This window comes from Pyrgilauda ruficollis, unplaced genomic scaffold, assembly GCF_017590135.1.
Source record: "Pyrgilauda ruficollis isolate IOZ18807 unplaced genomic scaffold, ASM1759013v1 scaffold83, whole genome shotgun sequence".
NCBI lineage: Eukaryota > Metazoa > Chordata > Aves > Passeriformes > Passeridae > Pyrgilauda > Pyrgilauda ruficollis.
In genome coordinates, this window is record NW_024530266.1 from 397,104 (window position 1) to 420,857 (window position 23,754).

At 41.0% G+C, this 23,754-nt stretch overlaps 1 protein-coding gene across 1 annotated transcript in view; it reads right to left on the minus strand.

Moving 5' to 3' along the window:
- Positions 1-14,920: 14,920 nt before the first annotated feature.
- ZNF804A (zinc finger protein 804A) overlaps positions 14,921-23,754 on the minus strand; it is a 144,103-nt gene continuing 135,269 nt past the window's right edge. Inside the window, exons 3-4 of the mRNA XM_041487719.1 lie at positions 20,534-20,664; positions 14,921-18,194 (exon numbers count right to left, since the gene is read on the minus strand). Coding sequence (XP_041343653.1) covers positions 14,921-18,194; positions 20,534-20,664 — 3,405 coding nt within the window. The remainder of the gene's footprint in view (positions 18,195-20,533; positions 20,665-23,754) is intronic.

Genomic DNA, 23,754 nt, shown 5'->3' on the forward strand with positions numbered 1-23,754 from the left:
CAGCCACCTGTCCTTCCCCCATTTCAGAATTTCACAAGTGATTTTTGTACCAGTGACAAAAAAGTGAAGGAAAATACACACAGAGTTGGTTAAAACCTTTCTTAATTTGGAAAATAATCTGGGATTTGAATGCCATTGACCAAACCTGGATTTTAATTATGATTTTTTTGTCAGTTGGCAGGCACAGGGCTTAATGGAGACGCTGATTTATCCCTGCTCCACGGAGAAGATTCAGCTGTCCCTTGTGATCCCACTTCTGTTTGGGTTGATTTTTAGCAGTGTACCTCTAATGAAATCACCAGGATCAATGGTCTTCCATGCAACTTGGCAGGTCAGCCATGGCTCTGTCCACCTGAATCCTGAAAACCTCTAAGGATGGATATTCTAGCACCACTCTGAGTAATCTTCCTCATTACCACATGAATGAAAAAAAAGCCCCACACACCCATCCCCCTGCCATAAAACCCCTAAGGCAAACCAAAACCAAAACCCAAAAAATCCCTCCCATGCTTCTATGTAGAGCTTTAAGCTTCAGCAGAAATTTTCATTTAAATTCTATCAATATATTTTTATCACTAAGATTAAAATTAATAGCAAATGTACTAAATAAAATATATATTTTAAATGACATAACATTTCAAAAATGGATTTAATCTTCCCTCATGCATGTTTAATTAAGGCTTTAAATTATGCCACCCTGCACTGTTGAGCAATGTTTCTTTACATCACTGAGAAATGGTTTCACATCACACCAAAGGCAAAAGCAACACCAGGGCAGTGTGGCTTTTCTCACAAGTTTTGGAATGTTTGTGTTGATTCATTGATATCCATATCATTCTTAATTATTTCATATATATATATAAATATAATGTGATAAATATTTACCAATGTTTCTAACATTGGCAATTCCTAACAGTGGCAATTTTCTAACACTCCCAAACTCACCAGAACTATTTCATCAACGACAAACAGTTTATACTGAACCAATATTAGCCACAGTACATCACAATTCACATCACCATGTATTTTATGATCTGGCTTTTCAACCATCAAAAAAAGGTTTTGTCTAAATTGTTAATGGCAAGACTCTCTTGTCAAAAAATGTAGGATAAGGTGGGACATAAGAATAAGTGCCTGAAATCAGTCATCCTGGTTAATTCTGTTATTCTTCATAATTGGAAAATACAGCATTATACCACCTGGATGCTGTTATAGTAAGAAACAAGTCAGGCATGCGTGTGCAATTTGCTTTATAGAATTTTTTTAATATATGTATATATAAACACACACACACATATATATATAGTACATATTATATATATACATATATATACAATATACAGGCATATATATAGTGTGTGTGTATATATATAGGCATATATATAGTGCTGATTTTAGGTCTAAGTATTTGCAAATTGGTTTTTTTTAAAGATGATTCACTGACTGAAAGCGATGTGAAAATGTGTATCTAAATACAAACCCACACATGTATTTTATCCTCTTTAACATTCCATTATCACGACAAAATTCAAAGAGTAGATAGAGCCCTGTCATACAGGTGACCAGATATGTAGACAGAAGTGTCAGTGTAATGTGATATACACACAATAAGCCATTTACTACAGACACCCATCACTGGCTGCACTGACAGTGAACAGCACCAAAATTCAAAAGCAGCTTCGTTAAATTCATGAGACAATTTAAAGTAAGCAGCTACTTTGATAAGGCAGAATATTTACAACATAAACCCAAATACCTAGGAGGAAACACAAGAAAAATTACACAAAATGTTCTTTACTCATATGTAAAGTGCACTTACCTGAGCTAGCTCAGTGAAGAGCTTTGTTAGACTGCAGCCATCCACAGGTCTTTGGCACTGAGTGAATGCAATTTCTGGGCATTATTTCAGCTGGGAGTTTTCATCTTTTTTCTACTGCTGGTATTGTCTCTGTACTCTGAATTTCACAATGAGAAGGTGAATTTAAGTGAAGTTGTTTTAATGAAGTTATGCTCCTGGCTATGTGTTCTTTCAAGGGATGGGATTTCTCCTCATACGTTGCCATAATCAGCAGCTGCTTCCCTGGAGGTTCCCTCATGCCATTGCCAGGATGTAGGCACAAAAGAATTGCACCCTACTGTAAAGTTGAGGGTGGAAGAACAGAAATAAACATCAACAGTTCAAACAACAACAAAGAGCAGCAAATTACTGTAGAAATAAACCTCTGTGGTACACAAAACTTGAACATAGGGAAGAAGAAAGGAGGACAGAAATGAGACTGTCTACTCCATTCATAGCCCAAATGCCACTTCATGGCAAGGCACTAAAGAGAATGTGGCCACCTAAGCTGCTTTTTTAAATCTGTACTCATCAATTAGTTAAAGATATTCACAAATAGAATGCTTTTTTGTAGATATCACATCCTTTATTTCCAGAGCTCACAATTTCAACCGTGAATGCCTGAAAAATAGGCAGTGTGAGTGACTAATAGGGGCAGGATCTACCCTGTGGTAAGGAACGTTTCCAACTACTGTGTTCTCCATTTGTAATTGAAAACCATTGATTTAAGCGTCCGAAATGAAAACGTTTGCTTACAGCGCAGTCTCCTTGCAGATCGGAATTAAATTCATAACAGCTGCCATTATGATCACTCTTCTAACCCTCAAAAAACAATTAAGGTTGCTGCAAGGGAGCACATTCATCACGACAGAGCAGAACTGATGAGGAGTAGAAGGCAACGGGCACGAAAAGCCTTGCTCAGATCCCATCAACTCCGTAGCACGCACTCGCTGACAGGAATTGTATCTACCTTGTAAGAGCAGGTTCCAGCAAAGAGATAAAAACACTCATCCCCCCTGAGCTGCACATTTACACACAGCTGGAAACACACTTGCCTTTCCTCCAGGTGTTTTCTCAGGGTTTTGTAACTTTGCTGGGCAAAGCGTATTTCCAAATATCTGCCTTTTAAATGTTCTAGGTGAAAGGAATGAGGCAGTGACCAAAAGATGTTTAGTTAGATAAACTGCTTTCTATTTAGAAAGCATTTATTGCATTCCTATGGCAACCAGGCATACTCCATCCTGTCACACAACACCCACCTGGGACAGAAGGAGAAAGGGAAATCATATATTGCATAATTGAACAGACTTTCACTTTTTTTTTTTCAATGTGACCTGGTCCAAATGCATTTACAGTTTTGGTTGTCATTTTTCAGTCTGGAAGAAATCTGTACACAGAAGTGACCTATGGTACACATGAAGAAAATAACTGGTCATCATGGTCACTATAACAAGAAATATTTCTTCCAAAATCTGCAATTTATTCAATTACTATCTTTTTTTTGCACTGAACAACAATTTGAGAAAGTTGTGGGACGTATCAAAATTGAGCAAATGATCCTTTATAAGATCCAAAATATTGTCTGTTTGTCGGCAAAATCCAACATAGTATCTCTGAAAATCTGTTGTCAGCCTGTCCTTCCCTACACAGCACCTACAAAAACACACACTGAAAATGAGCTGTGGGTTAGACTTCAAGCAGCCACAACCTTACCCAAAAAGTAATTAATTCATTATATCCCAGAGAAAGAAACCACTCTGCCTATGAATTCTGCCAGTAACAGTAAGGGTCTCTCTTGTTTTGTTTTTTTTTTTTTAATTGTCTTGCTAATTGGTATTTGGCATGAATGGAAAAATTGGCATATTTTGTAATTTCAACAAAACAAGCACAGAGGCAAATTAAGATCTGGATTTTAAATGTTTAACTTTTCATTAAAATATGCCTTTCCATCATATGTGAATAGGGATCTACTGTTGTTTGATTTCACTGTTTTTTCCAGGTTGTTTTCCCACATCAGGATTTTTTGCTCTATGTAAAAAAAACTGACCTGACTGCAAGATGTGGTGATATATCCATATCCAGAAAAGTGAGTTATTTATGGTCATTGAGAGTAGAACAGGCTCTTACTTTAAGAAACTGTAAAAGAATGGTCTTAAAAGTCTTCAGAATGTATTAGATCAAAATCAAGCACCTTTCATAATAAGTGCAGGGCCAAAATGATGGCTGAATCATTTAAACACTAACTGAAACACTAGAGAAATATATAGTCCTGGATTGTTCTTCAAGTCCTGTGAAATGAGCAGCACTTTCTCATGTGCATCATCTCCCCTGAATGCACTTTATTACTCAGACTGAGAGGAGAATAGGACCCGGGTTCTGAAAAATTGATTTAAAGCTGGATTAGTGGCACTGGTGAACAAAATCACTTCAAACCTCTGCAGTGTTTATGGGCCTTGGCCAGCCTTGATGGTCTCATCAGAACCTGGGACCAAAGGGAGCTGCTGCAGAATGCTTCCCTGTTGCTTGAACTCAAGAGTTTTTCTTTCAGAAATTATTTCAATTCATTTAAAAAACGTATTGAGGATTTGCACAGCAATTTCTTCTGAAATGATTCCTGAAAAAATTCCGAGTGAATTCGTTAGTATTAAAAACATTGTCTGTCTTTTCCTAGCTGAAAATTTCATGAAAAAAAAGTTAATATATGTCATCTACTTATTAACTGTATAAGGTAAGTGTCTCCACTACATCAGAAAGCAAATGGAACAGCTCCAGTCTCCTGAAGGAAGCAGAGAGAAATTATTTCTGTCCTGAGTCACACTCCCTGTTTGTGTCTGAGATAAAAATCAAACCCATGACCCTTCATTTCTGTACATTCTGTTCCTCACAAAATAAAAACCATTTCAGGATCTTGAATCTGTTCTAGTGTGAATATCCAGGGCTGACAGCACCCAAAATTGCTTCCTAACCCCAAAACACAACCAGAATGGCACACGCAGCTGGCCTCAGATGTATGCCAGCAGTAAGCAGGAAAGGTTTCCTTTCTCTTCCGCTGCATTTTGCAATGCAAAATGAATCCCTCAAATGAAAGGTGTGGTTTTAATCTTCCTTTTTGACAGCTCAGGTACCAATTGACAACTTTAAAACACATTAATCTGACAAGGAGCATCACAAGACAGAGAGTTGAGAGGAGACTAGAATTCATGTTTAAACTCTCAAAGAAGCAAAGAGGCTTTTCTTTTTCCCCGAAAAAATATCCATTGGGATAAACAGTCATTTTCTTATTGTATAACAGAGCAAGTACATTAAAATTTCTGGATGATTTGAAAGAAAAAAAGTATTATTGAATAAAATATCAGTTCCCTTTGACAAGCATCAAGAAAAAGCCAGTTCTCAAAATCTCTCCTGCTTGTGAAAGGAGAATGAATGTGCAAATCACTGCACAGACTTTAAAAGAAAAATAACATAGCCAGCATTTTTTAAATTACCAAATTCAATTACTCCAGGATGGTATGGTGAGATCTTCTGGGAAAACAATTGGCTGAGATCCCATTTACGGATTGGGATATGATATGCTTGGGACGTTAAACCTTCGGAGTCTGTGAGGCTGATGATCACTGTGCAGGGTTGTGGTGAGAGAACATTCAAAACTGTTCTTAGCAGTCTCAGAAAGAGTCTTCAGAGCCATTTAACGGCTCCAGAATTCCAATCAGACCCCAAAAGCTGTCAAATCTAGGCCTACTTGAATATCCTGAATTCAAAATCCAGACTGGCTTGAGATTTCTTAGCTAAACCTTCATAGCATCAAAAATTTACTGAGAGAGAAGAGTTATAAATACATATTCAGAGCAGCTGGATCAGATACAGATGTTGCAGATGAGGATATGCAGGTTTCAAGTTAAACCAACGCAAATTTATTACTATTTTAATAGAACATTGACCAGGAAAGGGCCCCTCTCCCAGGATGACACTGTTGTTGTCACAGCATAAGGGGACACACATCACCTAGAGGAACACCTAATTCAGCCCCAGGGAAAGATGCATGTGACCATTCTGTGAAACAGAGCAACCATTTAATAGATCAAGCAAAAAATTATTTGAAGCTGAACTATCACAGAGCGAACACAAATATTTATAACAGAATCACCACGAAAAATTCCCAGTCTGACACAAAACCCAACTGAAATGGTCCACATGGATTGTAGATCCATGAAACTGCAGGGAAGATGGAAGATATATAAAACATGAGCACTTTGGGTCACCTGGTATGTTTGTTTCTGATGGCCAGGAGCAATCCACTGCAGAGGAGCACTCCCAGGGAAAACACCAGCAGGACAGGACAGAACCCAGCTGAGTGAGCTCTCACCATCATAAGGAATATTTCAGTTGCTGGGATTAGAAAAACAAAAAGTCAGACACTACTGAATCTCCTGTTAGTACCCATTTCTGAGCAAGAAATAGATCCCACTTTTTGTTTTGTTTTAAAACACATGAAAACACGGTGTTTAAATTAGCCAACAATCAAAGGGTGCAGACAATTGGAAAATTTCTCTGCAAGACTGCTGCAATTTGAGCCTATAAGGTCCTGTTCCCCCTCCTCACCTTCCTTCCCACCTCTGCAGTGCACCACTGGCATCTCCAAACCCTGCTTTTCCTCAGTGAGGTTCTGCAGATCCTGTCCTTTGCTCTCAAATCCCAGAAGCCACTACCCTGCATCACGCCTCCTAAACCTACAGAGTGACCCAGCACCAAACTGAGCATTCCCAGACTCTTTTCCATCTAACACCCAGGCTTAGCCAACTACCACCACAAAACTGAATTTTGCCTCCCTGTAAATTTAGGCCACGATGATAATATTAAAATTCCAGCTTATTGTTTAGCTGCACTTAAGGCCAGCCCTGAAGGCTTTCAAGAATTCCTGAGAATGTGAGTACTTGGTATTATGGCTTTAGGATAAAATACGGCTCTATTTCACATATTATTTAAATTACCTTACTTTTTTATTTCCACTGTTATTAAACTGTAATGAATTTATTTGTTTATGGAAGTGTGCACTGCATGTCTAGTACTGCTCCATAATGGCTGGATTTAGAGCCAGCCTCTGATTTCTATCCTAGACATCATTAAACAATTTATTTTCTGTGATAGGGGAATGTGCTCTTGGGCAAGAGCTCTCCATTAATATGAATTATTAACAATATGTATATACATGCATTATGGATTTAAAAGATGAAAAGAAAGCTTGCCAGTTATTCTATGGAGCTTTCTCCATCTACACAAGGCCACTGAATTTCAGACAGCTGTCTGCTGAATGGTCACAGACAGGGAATCCCTGGTGACCACTAGGGTTTTGCTTTCCTGTTGCTAGAATTCTAGCAGTATTCTAGCAATTCTAGCACTGTTCTGCAGTGCTTCAGAACAAAACTCTCTGGCTGGCAATATCTGCTCCGCCCTGCACTGCTCCTCCCCATTGCAAGGTGGAGATATAAAGCAGCCAACAGCTCCCCAGACATCCACAGTCCCTGGAAAGGGCTCTCAGCACTGCCATCAAAAGGCATGTAGCTTTATTAAAAAACATCTTGCAAAGAGGGATGTTTGGGCAACTGCAGCATTTGAAGAAAACAGTGTCACATTTAGCTGCTCCTGCATCTCTCAGCCCCGCTAAGCCTCAAAAGCCTGCGTGACAATGAACAACCAAGGGGAGAGGCAGCTTTGCTGTGGCAGCGTGACACAGCAGCACACAGAGCCTGACACACTCCCACCTCGAGTCAAACCTCTCAGCCACGCACTGCACTGGCCTCCACTCGTGTTTCCCTGCAACTGAAAAACACTCTAAGTATCTGTTTGTGTCTTTAACCTCTCCAGGTAATTAGTCCCCGAGATACTGCAGGATTCCTGTCTGCCACAGAGCTGTGGCAGGAAAACCCAGCCCTCACCATCCTGGGGTTAAAAGTGGAAGTACCCCCCCAGGATAATTGAATAAAAAGGAGGCAGGGGGGTTCTAGAGATTAATTATCACTAATTTCTGCAGGCTTCAGTAGAGTTTATGGAAACTATCTTTAAGAACTCTTGCAGCAGTGCCTCCCCTCCACCCAGCCTCATTTTTATCTCTTTGCTCCACCATCCAGCTCCTGAATATTGGCAGGTCTGACTCCCCTCATCCTGCCTTTCCTTTCCCTCCAAAAGTAAAACCACTTTCTATTGTCCTTCAAGAGTTCTTCAGAGTAGCAATTCCTGCTCCCCCTGTGCATACTGTCCCATACAACCCTGCTGCCTTCAACAACCTGCTGCCCAAAATTCAGCTCCCAGTACTTGACTGGCGACTCCAGACTGCTTTTTTTTGCACAGATGTTGTCTGTGTAAGGGCATTTTCCATTTTATGTAAAATATTATTACTATTGCTCTTTTTCTTCATTATCAATTTCTTACCTTTGACAACTCCCTCATGAAACCTTCTGTGATCAACACCATGTATCTCACCCCAACACTTAGCTTCTATTTAATCTGCTTTTTACAACCTTAATAGCATTTTACCTTTTATATTAACCAGTAACACACTCAATGGCCCACATCACTTTATGGAAAATAAACCACAGAACACCCCCCATCCCAGACTGGGTTTCCTCTTATGGCTTCAAGAACAGAGTCCTGACTGACCTCTGCCATGAGCAGGCAACTGCACCGACATCCAACAGAGCTGAGGAAACCCAGCTGGAGGCCTGAGTCTTCTTCAGCCGGTGGCACTGCAAGAAAATAACTTCCTTTTCATTTCTTCTGCTCCTGGAGAATGACAAGTTGAAAAAAGGTGAGCAAACACGCAGCTGTAGGCAGTGGCAGGGAGAGCAACGGGCTTATTTTGCACACTGAGGGTTCGTTCCATGAATAATTTTTCCAGAGAGTAAAGGGACTTTACTAAGAGCAAATTGTATGCAGATTTTCTCCTGCTAACCTGACTTTTTTTTTTTTTTTTGACACTGATGGATTGACAGACCAGCTGAGGCAAACAGCACTGCTAATTTCAGTGGTAAAAAGATACAAAGCAGAAACACCCAATAAAAAGCAAGTGAAATAACTTTATGCAACTTCCCTCCACCCTCAAGAGGAAAAGATGGGTTCATTATATTATACCCGCTTTTTTCCTTATTATTCTGTGTCAATATTCCTCCCTTCAACGATTTCTTCCCTTCTGCTATGCACATTTCAAATAAGATATTCATACCACTACTTAAATATGCCTAGAAAAAAAAAGAATCCTAAACCAGTAAGCTGGTACACGTGCACAAACACACGCACACCTGGAGATGCATAAACACCAAAAAATGCAAGTAAGGTTCCATTTTCACTAACAATCCCACAAGGAAAAAGTATGATTCAGGCATTGTCCAACTCAGGTTTCCTCCTTCCAGCATCTCCTACAGTGATTGCTTCAGCAGGCATTATTGACACGGGAGGAGAGATTGCACTGGATTGCACTGTCATTCTTTGCAGCACTCCAGTGACAAAAAGCCATTTATAGAAGAGTCTGTCACATGCAAGAATGTTTGGGGTCAAATTACTTAGGCTGTTAAATCTGAGCTGCATTGCAACAACAAATTTGGACCTGAACTGGGCTTCAATTTCTCTGTATTCACAGTAGTGCAAAGATATTCATTTAAATGAATCTCCTATTTCTTCCTGCAGGTTTCATTGGATTAAATCAAGGTAAGACTGCACTAGAAGTGTAAAATTGTTCCTTTTGTAAATGTAAAATTTTTCCTTATGTCATGTAGGATTTTGAATGTCCAATACTTACTTGCTGTTTCGCATCCATGAGAAAGGTACACAGGTTTTATCCAGCTGATTTAAAAAAAAAGTATTTTCAAAATTATTTCCCTGTTTGCTGCTTCTTTTGAGGAAAAAAAATTTCTCTTTTAAATTGTAATTCATAGCAAACAAACACCACTTCTGATTTAAGAGCAACCATCTTTAATTCTCATAAATAATACTGTATTCATCGTGGATTCACATTTGAAGCTTACTAATGCTTTTCTCTACATGGATTTGCACATTTTGATCTTATCCCAGCAAAAATAAAGACTACCAATGCAGTATATTACCTGCCTATTGTATTAATGTAGCCCTACTTATTAAAATTTCAAAGTGAGCCTGTACAGGTAGAGAAATCAATTTTCTAATAAACAATTTTTCTCTTTGGTATTAGACTAGAAGGTGCATGTACATGTTTCAAAACACTGATGATACAGAACAGAAATTTTAAAGATATAACTTTATGGTCATTAATTATATAAACAACTTGACAACAAAGGAGGTGGAAGACTGATTAAAAATGGATTCATTTTCCTTCACTGGACTGGGCTCCTCATCACACCTTATGACATTATTATTGAACTGAAAGCAGAAAGTATTAGGCAGTTTTAATAAATAAAGAGTCCTAATGCTCCAGGTCAAAATAAATCCCCAGTAACACTAATGGCAAAGCTTCCATGGACTCCACTGGCTTCAGAAATCCACAAACAGGTCAACATTTAGACTCAGGGTAGAAATTCTCCCAACCTTTTACAATATCCATAAAATAAAACAGAAGCTTGAAGCAAAAATAAGATATCTTATAATCTGTAAAGTTGGTACACTAATTATTGCAGATGAAAGTAATAAAATAGCCTGGTTCATTTTCATAAATAGGCAAATTCCCATAAACTCTGATAATCTTAGTCACTGAGAAAACCAGAAAACTTTATAATGTTCCATAAGTAAAGAGGAGAAGGGAGGACATAATGTACAAAACCATGCCTGCTGCAAATACTAAATCAAAGTGATCTATGAAATAACATACACATTTAGATAGTCAGTCATGTTAATTTAAAAATATCCAATGATCTTTATACAGTAAAAATGTCTTTACTTTCAATAAAGAGAGTTAATATAGAGCTGTAATATTTTACAACTGGTAGGCACATTGCATAAATGTGTGCACTGCTACACATACACAAGCCTCTAGGCAATGTACAGTAATTGGAGAGCAGAAAATGAATGTATGGAGTTTAGAACATGAAGACTCTGAGCACCACAGCAAAACACCATCAGATTAAGATTTACCACCTTACTTACAAACAAGGAACTGTCATCAAAATACATTCACGTGGTCATAATGTATTGCCTTAATCTGGGGGAGTTAACAAAACCCTTGGCATTGCAGCATGAGTGATTTTTGGTGGTTGCAAACCAAAGCCAGAAGCTGTACATAAATTTACACCAAGGAAGAATCTGAACAAATATATTTAAAGCTGTATTTTAACTGCAGCATATCAAGTAAATATTATCATAATGGAAAACAGTTGAGGGAAAAGCACAGTTGCAGAAAATAAACTTGTCAGAAAAATTATAGCCATATGACCTGTTGTATTAGCAGCACATCATCATGTACAACAGTAAAGAGAATTGGATGTTCCCTTTGCCTTTTAAAGCTTTAATTCAATACCATACCCAAAAGACCCTCTTACAAGGGCAAAAAGTTGACAGGCTAATAAAAAGTTAACATGTCAGGTAAAGAAGACATTGCTTCATGACCATTTGATTGCTGTTTGATTAAACTGAAAGGTAAAAACAGTCTCACTCAATGATCCTCCACACAAAGTGTTTCTTTTACCAGTGCCTGTGACCTGCAGTTTCTCCGTGGGCCACAACCCATCATTCACTCGTGCAGAATCTGAAACTTGGTGATTTCTCCCCAGCAAATAACAGCTCGTGCAGCTTCTAGATTGTGAAGGAAATCAAATTAACAACCCCATTCACTGCATATATTGGCAACATTTTAAAAATTCTGCGTACTTACAGACACAAGAGACACAAAACAAGAGCCCAGTTACTCCAAAGTGTCCCTCACAGCATTCCTTAATGCCCAAGAGCTCCTCTGGACCATTATTTCATGGCTCACGTTACCTGAGAAATGGGACGTCCTCAGGAAGGTCAGTCTGGGCAGGCTGCAATTTTCTAAGGATCAAAATAAAGATTTTCTTCTCATCTCAAAGGAACAGAGTGCCTTTTCAGGTACCTCTCTGCAGAGCTGGTCTGGGAAATCACAAATTCTCTAACCTCACACAGGGCTCGATCCCAAGGTCTAATTCTTGCCCTTTGGGAGCAACACTTTTAGTGCTTGCACTAGGAAGAAATCCCAGTAAATTCTAATTTGGAAAAGTGGCCAGGAGCATAAACACACTAGATCTGTGCAAATTTGTAAATTCAGAAGTAAATTACTTAGATTTAAGGAATTGGGTAGAATTTATTTAGAATTATAAAAATTCAATTATTTAGCACTTGCAATAGGTTTTGTTTATAAGTTAGACTACCAATTTATGGAATAAAAATACACATTTAATCTAAAATACCAGATAAAAGATACAAAGGAAGAACTACCCTTACATAACTTACTAGGAATTATGTATTTAATAATAAACCAGAAACTCAAAAGAATATTTCATTAGGTAATTTAATTTAGTGTGTTCAATTTGAAACTTAACTTATGATTTATTTTTATACTGCTTTTGCTTTTACATATGAAGTCACATATACAAACAGTTCTAGCATTAAAGGCAATACCATCTTAGAAAATTATTACATTTTATGGTTATTAGTCTTATATTTTAAATAGTTTATACACTATTCAACAGCAATTACAGGAGATAATAAAGAATTGTGCAATGTCTTAAAACTGTTTAACAACCTAAAATAATTTAAATTGTAAGGAAAAAGAAGAATTCAAAGGCGTTGGAGCATTTTGGTGAAAAAATGTGGACTTCCAAGTTCATAGATGGGATTTTTCAATGAACATTGCAACTGAAAATTTTAAATTGGCTACTTTTACTCTGCCAGAACGTGCAACCGTATTAGTCCTATGTGGATTTCTTTTTTCTTTTTTTCTTAATGTACTGCTGTACGATGAGATGGATTTTGTCTTTGATGGGAGATCAGAACGCAGGGCACTGTGTGTGCTGCCTCCCACAGAGGAGGGCAGAAGGGCAAAGCCAGGACACGTCACCCAAGGGACCCGAGTCACCCAGGACAACCCTCCCGCTTCCAACGGAGATTCCCGTGCTCGGCCACGGGAGGTGGTGGAGACAAACACCTTATGCAGGCAGACTCTTGAAATAAAGCAGTATAAAGTCACTCAGTCCTGTATTTTTCAGGTACCACATGAATAGAAATGGGCATCCACCTGATGTCAGAGCTAGAGAAAATATGCCTTCCCTCTGGCATTGCAGGGGTGGGTGCACCCCACTCCCTCTCCCTGCTGCAGCCTCACGTGGGGGATCCGGGCACTCTCCAGAACCTGGCTGCTCATCTGCTCTTCCTTATCAACTTTTTGCTTTTTAACACAGATTAGCCCTTTGCGACCACACACCGTGGGAGGCTCCCGCCCCTGGAGCAGATGACTCTGTAATCACAGTGGCAAGATATTGTTTGCCACAGTTTTGATGTGATATTATACTAAAACTTGCAATATCTATACAGGTAAGTATGCTAATGCTATCAATGCAGAAAATAAGATCCAGATATATATGTTCTAGGATATAGCATTACTTTGCAAATGGTTAATGCTTGTAGCTATTAGTATGCAGTGTATATTCATAATACTTAAAATTCACTATTCTTCTTCAGTTCAACTTTATATGATTTTATTATAGTATATAAAAAGATGAAAAGAAGTAATCAATTGGGAGAGCTTACCTACCTTTCCTTATGGAGGGCCTACTTCTAGCACTAACCTTCATGCTGCAAACCCTTGGCTTCACTCACATGACAACACTTCATTTTAACTCAAAGGGATGGCTCTTTCTCAGAATGACTTCTGCTTTTATTCTGGATGGTCACAGGCATGGCTCTGATATACCTCATGCTAGAGCAAATGAGGAGATTTCACCAGCTAAAGCTGGGTGAGGTCTGACAGCAATGAAAAGGCTGCAGAGGTAGGGAGAAGTCTCTGAAAAACACTTAGAAACAATGGCAGTATATTATTACTTCAATTAATCTCTACTCTGTGTTATTCTATTTATTTAATGAAATGCTGGAGGAAGTAGGGGGGTGAATGAGGTAAGAATTTTTATCAAACCCTGGTGGGCTTCCTGACGTCCCCTTCACGCTGCTGTGTTCTTGCTGCCTCCACACACTGCCCAGCAGCAAGGACCTCTCTCCGACAGACCCGTGGGCCATCCGAGAAACTGCTCGGTGGAACCAAGGCTCTACCCTTCCGCTACAAGCAGTACTCCCTCGAAGCCAAACTGCTGTCAATATTGGCCTTTCTTCCCTTTCCATCACCAGCATTACATTTGTTGCATTGCCTTTCTGTGGTTTAGAATGAAAGGGATCAGGTCCACCAGTCAGCAGCGTGTGCACATAGTACGAGTGGGCAAAATTTGTCAGGGTGACATCAAGCTGCTAACACAAACACATCCATTACCCTTTCTCTCTGGCTTGGTGAGACAGCTGCCCTCGAGGTACTGGCCTCTGAGCCTCCCTGATAAATCACTGACGTGTAGGAAACCTGGTTATCCCAACACAGCGGGGGCAGAGGATGCTATTCAGCTGCAGAAGGACATGGAAGAACAACATCCATGAGGCTTATAATGAAAGATTTTTGATATACTTAAGTAGTTAACAAAAATTTATTGCAAGAGATAGTTTGTCACTAGATTTACAGTTTCAGAGAACATAGTACAAAACATAGTGCATCAGCTTTGTCTAAACATTAAATAGGTGCAAATACACAAAGATAAAAAAACAAAAAGTGAATACTTTACAACATAAGTTATAGAACTATAAATATATTTTATATACATTATACATATTCTAAGACATGATTTTCACATATATATATATATAGTTCATAATTAGTATCAGACTATTCAGTGCTTTAGTAATAGTATAGGTCTGAACGTTTGTTGCATCATTATACTTACAGTAAATGCTTCCCGTGGGAACAAGGAATTTTAACCACTTTAGTTCTGGGGGCTTTGCAAAGCTTGGTCCGGGGGGTGGGGGACTGTAGAAACAGCAGTTTAGCTGAAGGCTTTTTCTTCCCCCGTTCGAGTCCTAGAAGAGCGGCTGCAGGGGGATGACAGCCGGGTGCGGGGCCAGCAGGGACGGGAAGACGGAGTGCGGCAGCGGGGGGAAGGCCAGCGGCGCGGGCGGCAGCACCGACGGCGGCAGCAGCGGCAGCGGCGGCGGCGGCGCCACGAAGGCGGCGTGTCCCGCCGGGCAGAGCCGCGGGCCCACGGCCAGCTGAGGTAAAGGCGCTCTGGAAAGAGCCGGCACCTGCGACAGGAACTGCTGGTGGGGCTGCAGGACCTTGATGGCGCCGGCGTGCTGCTGCAGGATGGTGTGGTGGATGGTGGTCACCGAGGTAGAGCACAGCGGCGGCGGCGGCAGCGGCGGCCCCGGGGCCTGCAGGGCCGGCGGGGCCAAGGCGAACTTCACTTTGCCGGACAGCACGTTCTGCGGCACCAGCTGCTGATAGGCCTCCGAGGGGAGCTCCTTGAACTTCTCGGCGCTGTCGGGGGGGAACAGCAGGGCCTGCTCGGGCAGGGGGAAGGGGGCTATTAGCTGCTCGGCTGTTAGGAAGGTGTGGCTGTTTACGTGTGCTTGTTTGAAGGGCAAGGGCGGGGGGCTGCTGAATATGCCGGGATTGCACTGCACCCATTCACCGGCCACCTCGCCCATCTTCTCGTGCGGTAGAGACTCGGCCAACTCGTAATGGCAAAGATAGGATTTGGGAGGAGTTTGTTCCAAGTGTCTGTTGGGGACGGGGACTTTGTAACGAGCTTGATTTTCACGACAGTTGACATTTTCCTTTTTCTTTCCCTCTTGGGGAACACCCTGTTTGGCAGCAGCTGCTGGAGCGCCGTGCTCGGGGGCAGCAGGAGCAGCAGAACTCGGGATGATGCCGTCAGGAAGCATGGCCGGTGCGCTCTCCATCGCTGCGCACGCCGTGGGTTTATCCTCTCCCAGCACCTGCGGGCCACCGCTTTCCAGAGGTGACTTGCTCTCCTCCAGCTCCATTGTTTCATCCCTGTCTTTTGCGTCGTCATCTCTGGCAGCTGCATTAGTTTCCTCTAGATTGTCTTGAGTCACTAAGTCCCCCAGAATATTTAACGCGGAATTGGCGGAATTTTCTTTGGAAGATTCAGAGGTCTCGCTTTTTGCGTTCCTGTCAACAAAAACATGATGGATCCTTGTCTTCCTTTTCCTGCGTTTCCCTTTTGCCTTGTGATAGGCACCTAAAGCATGTCCTTGCCTTAGATATTCCTCTGCTGATAATGCCTGTCCACATGAGCTTTCATCCGAGGAAGAGGAATAGGTGTGCTGCCTCCGCTTGCGGTGGGGTTTCTCGGGCTCTTCTGTCACAACGCTGTAACCTCTCTTTGCGGGCTGGCTTTGGCTCGGCCCCTTCTCCTCGCTGCATTGCCCTAAACATTTATGCTCTGGACTACAGCTTGACCTCCTGATTTTCCAGCTACAGCGCGTTTTAGAGTGCCTTAGGCTGTGCCTCCTGGAGCTCAGCTGCTTCGCCTGCCTCCGGGAGCTGGCTTTGCTCTTTCTGTGAGGTCCCTTACAGCCATGGTGATGGCCACTGTTTTTGGCGCTCCAAAAGTCACACCAGCCTCTGTCCCAGTGTATGTGATCTGATGCAGACATGACTCTCTTAGGACCATTCTCAATGCCGAATTTTGGCTGCAGCTGCTGCACCTCACCTGCAGTTAACCAGATATTTCCTGCATCATGCCTGCACTTCTCTGCGTTATTTTGGAGGTGCTGATATTTATTTTCATCTCTGTAAGTAACTTCTTTTTCAGTTACCGGAGACATCTCCATTTCTGCTACTGTTGTGTCTCCACAGTGATGATAATGACAATGACATAGTTTTCTTCTCCTTTTCCGTTTTCTGCTTTTGTGAAGCCATTTTTCATGGCCTTCTTTGATCCAGACTTTGTTGTATTTCTCATCTATCACAGTGTTTTGTCGTAAGGGGTTATGAGATATGTGATACTTTTCTATTTTTCTAATCCTGAATGACTCATCCAAGGACACTTTGTTTTGATTTTTTGCAAGCTTACAATTTCTGAAGAGGGAAACATCACTTAACAGGGGTATTGTATAGTTGCACACATTTTTATTCACTTCTACTTCATAATCACCACACTCTGAAGTAGGTATTTTTGTAAAATCTGAGACTAAGATATGATCAGGTTCAGTTTTGTGGTGCAAATGAGGTATGTTTGGTTGATGCTTGGGCTTTTCTTGGCTTTCACTTGCTCTTGATGACTTAAAATCAAAATATAAAGGATTACAGCTATAAGAAATTGATGGGTCTGTACTTGTATAAATCAACATTTCTGATGGCCACTGAAGAATATTTGATCCATATTTGCTAAGAACAGGAACAAAGGGCTGACAGGGTCTCTTGTATGCATCTGGTTTGCTTTTTGGGCCTCCACTACCTTCTTCAGATGGTGATGGAGTTGCTGCATCAGCCCCCAGATTTTTTATTTCCGTTTCAGTTGCAGGTGGATCCCTGCTCCCATCATTACAGTTTTCCTCCGCAGCATCCTGCAGAGAGGAACAGTCCTCCACAAGTTCCTGCACAGGAGCTCTGTTTGCCTGCAGCTCGTGCCCGCTGCCGTCCAGGGGCAGGACCTGGGCACTGTCTGCCACCAGGGCTGGCCTTTGGTCCCCTAATTCTGCCACGCTCACATCCACACCGTGGCCATCCGTGTCCGAGGACAGCGGCTGCTTCGAGTGGGACATGGCAGGAGGCAAAGCTGGGCTCTCCAGCACCCTGCTCCCTTCACTGGACAGCTCCTTTGACTCCTGAGCTTCAGGAGCTTCTGCTGTGTCTATGCATTTTTCCACCAGTGGGTGAGAACAGTTGTGTTTCTCCTCAGGGCACACAACTATTTCTGCTGCTGAAGGAGACTGAAGGTTACACGTTCCCGGAACAAACCTACTCCTTCTGCTAAATCCATGCTCCATGGAAGTTTCCTCATTAAACTCATAGAAAACAGCAGCTGAAGACTCCAGTTTGACTGCTGCTTTCTTAGGAAAAGCAAAGGAGAACCCAACTCTGTGTCCTTGAGTTCCTTGAAGCTGATCTCCGCATTTGTTAGGGTCGGATTGGCGACTACCTGCATCTCCAGGAGTGGAAGAAATAACAGAAGCAATGTCTTTGCAGTTCTGTGCATCGTGCATTGGTGTACAGCTGAAATCCTGGCTCTTGGCAGAATCTACGGCAGCACTTTTGGGGATATCATTGCAATCATCTCGCACAGTCACTGTAGTGGATTTGAACATAGGGCCGCTTCCAGGAGCACTAGGAAGGAAAATAAAACTTTGAGTCAAAACCATTCAGAGAACTGCTGACAGAAACACAGTATTACTTTGGTATTTAAGGGAGCTTTTTAAGGAAAGAGGAAGACTCTGTGGATATGCACATTGAGACTATGAAAAAATGCCATCTTTTATAAGAAAGACCAGTTGACTAGTTCTAAAAAATAGGATGAGTATATATTATGCTCCCAGCTCCTTCATGTGAAGTTATCAGCTGAAAGACTAATATTCCTACAAAGTAGTTAACTTTTCCTAGACAAACTGTCTGTCTCCACAAAAATCTTGCTTCTCCCTGCAGACCACCATGGTTACAACACTATTACTACAGATTGCAGTTTTACATTCCTTCATGCTACAAAATAAAACAGAGGGTGCTTCATAGAGCACTTCCCACGTAGTCGTCATTCCAGTGACTGCTGCTCTGCCCACAGGCAATCCCCCAGCAGCTCCCATCCTATTTGCGTGCACAGACCAAACCATGGCCATCTCAGCAATTTCTTTCATGGAGAAATAAAACTGGGGAGAGGATTTCAGCTGGCAGAAGTAAAGTAAGTGATTCATCCCTCTTGAGAAAAAATTTATCACTGTCTGCTTCTGTTCTTCATTTCATGTCCTCTTCCCATCTGTTCTATTCGACTTAATAGGAAGCAGAGAGAAGAGGAAAAAGTGTTTAAGCTGACAATTTTCCAGGATCCACAGAAGCTGCTCAGCACTAGGAGTAATGGACCTATGTTAAAACCATTTGTTTGTTTGTTTTAGCCAAATCACTCTGTGTTACACTGCAGAGCAATACTCACTGATGAGTCACTGGTATAACTTTCAAGAGTCATTTAGGACCCCGAGAAGTGCTGAGATGAAGAATAATGTCTTTACCCTATCAGGTCTAGAAATTAAGGTAGAGGTTTTATGAGAAAAGAATTCCTCATGAGAATTCCTGCCTTGCCCAGTTCTTTATAAATTTGAAATATATATTAAACCCACACACAAATCCTTTCTTTCACAGAATAAAATGGTGACTTCTACAAAACCAGCCTAGAAAATGCCAATTTAAAAAAATCCTATGTTTCTGTCTATGTCACACCTCTAAGGATGCAAAGTGGTAGTAAATAGCAATTATGAGACAGATAAATTAGGCTCAGATAGAAATTCTCCTTCAGGAACTAGCAAAAGGATATTTTTAAAAACCTCAAATTCCAGAAACAACAAAGGCTTGCAAAATCTGTGCTTCACCAGCATGGAAAAAGGAAAACACTAAGCTCCTCTTTCCTCTTTCTCATGCATTATGCAAAATTCAGGTTTTGGAGCATGTTTAGGGAAAATGATATCTAATGTACTCAAGTATAAAATATGAAGAGTTAAAACATTCATGGAAGAGAAAGAGTCTCCACATGAGTTATCATAGGAAGATTAAAAAGTGAGGTGTTGTGTCTCTCCTGTCAAACAGACCCCACAACATTCATGTCCCATCCACCTGCTCATTCAGACTTTGTTTCAGGGCACTGCCCACCATCCAAACTAGGGACAAAGAGACTATTTCTGAGCAGGAGCTGCAGCTTGGTTGGACTTCTCTGTTAATTCATCTTGGGGCGGTGAAGGCTGAATAAAGAGAAAACATTTGTACATGAGCATCTACATTTTTTCTTTCTTTTTTTTTCTCCAGAGATTACACTGTGACAAGTACATATATTTTCAGTGGCTTATCAGTGTCAGAACTGTGTCATATTTTGAGAATTCAGTCACAACAAGCAAGCTCAATATTAATTTCAACAGCTTGCCTAGATACAATACTAAAAACGTACAAGTAGCAAGGTGTCATTTTTGCAGAGGGAGGTAAACACTCTGCTGAGCAGGGGAAAAGAAGCATTTACCTTTTTATATTAAAAAATCTGGCTATTGAGATCTAAAGCTAGGTTTCTGGATGCTTTCCCAGGCGAGCATTTTGAAAACTAAATCGCAGAGATCTGTTACATCCTAGAGAGACAGACTGTGTTCCTCACCTCATCAATGAAGTAGTGTCAGCCTGCAAATGCATGACCTAGTTCACTCAGCTTTCAACCAAAGTGCCTGGTTTTATGAAATATATATGAAACACATCTTTTTTTAAACTAAAAATATGTGTCATTTTAGCTCAGCTGAAAAAGCAGTGTTAAGCATTCATTCCTGCACACAGTGTGAATCAAATACTGTGCACAGAATGCTTCCAAAACGCCCTAAAAACACGTGTGTGGCTACAGCCAAGGGTCTCCTGTGTCCCACAGCATCAGCAAACAGTGGAGGGCTTATTTAAAAGTATTTTTGCTATTTGAGCAGCTACGGACTTACCAGGTTCTCTCTTTCCTTAGCTCAGCTAGCTTGTGCAAACGTTGAAGGGCTTTCTCCTGTTTTCTTTCATCTTTTCGTGACTTAGATGCTACATTTCGAGCAAACTCCCTCTGTTTCAGTTCCTTCAGCCTCTGCAAGAAACAGCCACATAATGCACATAAAAACCCCTGGGATGAGAAACATTTTAATGACTCTTACTTGCTGGTAAGTGCCCACAGCACGAATTATTCTGAACCTAACCATTCAACAAATTTTAGGATTTCAAGGGAATAACCAAGATACCTAGAGATAGGTTAGCCAGGATAGAGACAACCTAGCAAATTGTACTCTAGCTTTTGTGATGACATAGACCAGCCTCAGTAGGATAAGGCAAAGTTCACCCAGAATTTTGTTCATGATTTCTCCCCAAAACATTCCCCACAGCATAACTGCTTTTTAGGGTATCAATAAAAAATGAGACCAGCCCAGGTATTTTTCTGCAAAGCCTCTCAAAAGCCTATTAACCCCCAGATGATATTAAATCTGGAATTTTTCTGTCCAAGATGCTGGGTATGGCACTTGTCACTGCTGCTCTGTGGAAGGTCCCTGTCTTCAGGGACCTTCAAGCTCTTCCATTCTTCAGGAACCTTCAAGCTCTTCAGCTCACCTTCACTGTCCCTCTGGGACTGCCTGCCATGTTATCAGCGTGTCAACATCTGCAAAGCTCCTGAGAGCTCCTGTCCTGCCATCCCAGGCATTATTAGAGCTGTTAAAGGCTCCTGACCCAGCAGGGATCTCCAGGGGATGTAATGGACAGAGAAGTGTTGTGTTCTGAAATGGGGAGATGGTCCCTTTGAAGGAGCCTGTGTTTCTTGCTCTCACTGGTGTCTGACCCAGCAGTTACACAGATTCCAAGGTGCAACCCAGGATCTCATGGGATTTTATCTCCAGCCTGCTTCTTTGGAGGAAAATGGAAGTGCTCAGCTCTGATTCTCCATAGAAAAAAGGGAATCTCATTTTCTTTACATCACAGAAGAACAATATGCAGGGGCCTCCCTGTTCTTCATGTCAGCAAAATGTACTCCAGGAGTTCCCAAACCCCACTGGCCCTCAGTGTGCCCTGATTATGGCTCACAGTCTGATGACATCTTACAAAACCATCACCTCACAATTCTGGGAAGAATCCAGTAACCTGCCACCCCCTTTTAGTGTCCAGAGCTAATGACTGCCTGTGAACAGTGGCCACAGTGATTTGTAGAAGCAAAAACTCTAACTTCAAATTGTTTGAGGGGCATTAAGAGCTTTTGTTACCACTGCTGGCACACATAATAGATGCACAGAATAGAGTTTGCAAAACACTTTCAGCAGTGTCCTCCTGCTCCTTCTCAATTCTTTTCACCCCTTTTGTGAATTTTTATTTCTTCTATTCACAGGAAAATACCTCACAGATACCAGCTGGCTCTTGGTGACACATGGCTTAGTTTTAGGTGGTCCTGCAAGAGGCAGGCAGTTGGACTCCATCATCCTTATGGGTCCAACCCAGCTTCAGATATTCCAAGAGTCAGTCACACACTGAATTATACTTTGCCATTTTGGGTGATGGTAACACTACTTGGGCAGTCCATTCAGTGCCAAGAAATAAATATGGTGAAACATGCAGAGAAAACAAACTTGAAGGAAAATGAGTGCCACTATATTTCCAAGTTTTGCATTCCTTTTCAAATGCCTGGACATCGTTGATAGAGAAAAATTATCTGAAATGTAATCACATCTTCCACCATTTATATTTGATAAATGTCAAAATTTTCTACTGATAAGAAATTTGTTTTATTGAGCTAATACAGTGTAAGGTTATAAGTACACTCAAAACTAGATATATGATATCTGTTTTTCCCAGAAAAAGGATACTTGAAGCATGGAGCATCTTTGTTGAATATATCTTACCCTTGTGCACCCCTGTTTTCCTAGACAGCATGATAATAACCCTGCCTCCCACCAGCCACTCATGAAACCTCAAGTACTTCATTTCATAGGCAACTTCTGAGTACTCAAAACACAAGAGAAGAGATGAAATTTGCTCCTTCCCCTCCTCACTTCCAGCCCTTGGCACTTAAAGAGAGGATTTAATTGCATTTTTTGGAGCTCAATATTTTTTCAGGGGTTTTTTTCCTCTCCAACGCTAAGGAAAGAAGTAAGTGAGAAGAAAGGGAACAAAAGGAAGATAACAGGGTGCTGTCTCACACGGTTAAAAATGAGTAGCTGAGGTGTATACAAATCCATAATCACCTCCCAGCTGCAGCACTTTTCTGCAATTACTGGGATGATTATAATTACTGATTTGAGTCTGACCAGATTCTGAACTCTTCAGTCTTACTGCTAAGTTAGCAGCACTCCATGCCTCCTCTCAGTTTTTAAGTAATTAAATTGTTCTCCTTGGATGGCTACAAGTAGGTGTAGCACAAGTTTTGTGTGCTCAGCCTTTGCCTGCTCTTCTCTTCTGGAGAACCCAGAGCTCCCCTTCTGCCAGACCTCCTGGTAGGTACACCCTCCCTTTCCTGGACAGAAAACTGGTCTTTGGGCTTTGTTTCTTTTTTTCTACAACTGCTATCTCAGTCTTTCATGGAGTGCTTTAACAATCTGCAAAGATTATACCATGGCAACTCCTGAGGTCTTGATTCTGCAAATTCATGTTGAAGTGGAATTCCTCCTAGTTCTAAACCACAAGACATGCACCTGGTGTTTCAAAAAGAAATGCTATTTTCTTTAAATAAAAGATCACCTAAATGAGTAACTGTGTTCCCTCCTTTTTTTTTTTTTTTTTTTTTTTTTTTTGATACTGTAGCTATTTTCTACTTTGGTTTTTTTAGCCATGTGATGAACTATCATCACCTGCATTCCCTTACTGCACTCAGTCATGCTCAGGATTGCTGGCACTGCATTTAGGCTGCCCTTAGTTGGGCAAAATCGTTGGTTTCACTTGAATTATGCAAATGAAAATGAGATATTACCCAATCACACCATTAGTCCATGGATTCTTATCATCAGAAGGACCTCCCTAAAGATGTTACAAGTAAATAGCAGCAATAGAAAAACAAGTGTGACTTGTTCCTATAAACCATCTTTTCCTTATCATTTTTCTGCCTTTGCATGTGGCAGAGCTGTTCACTCATGCTAACTTCAATAGCTAGTTTAATGCCTGGTATGTTTGGTTTTTTCCATGGATCAGTAGGCCAATAATTAAC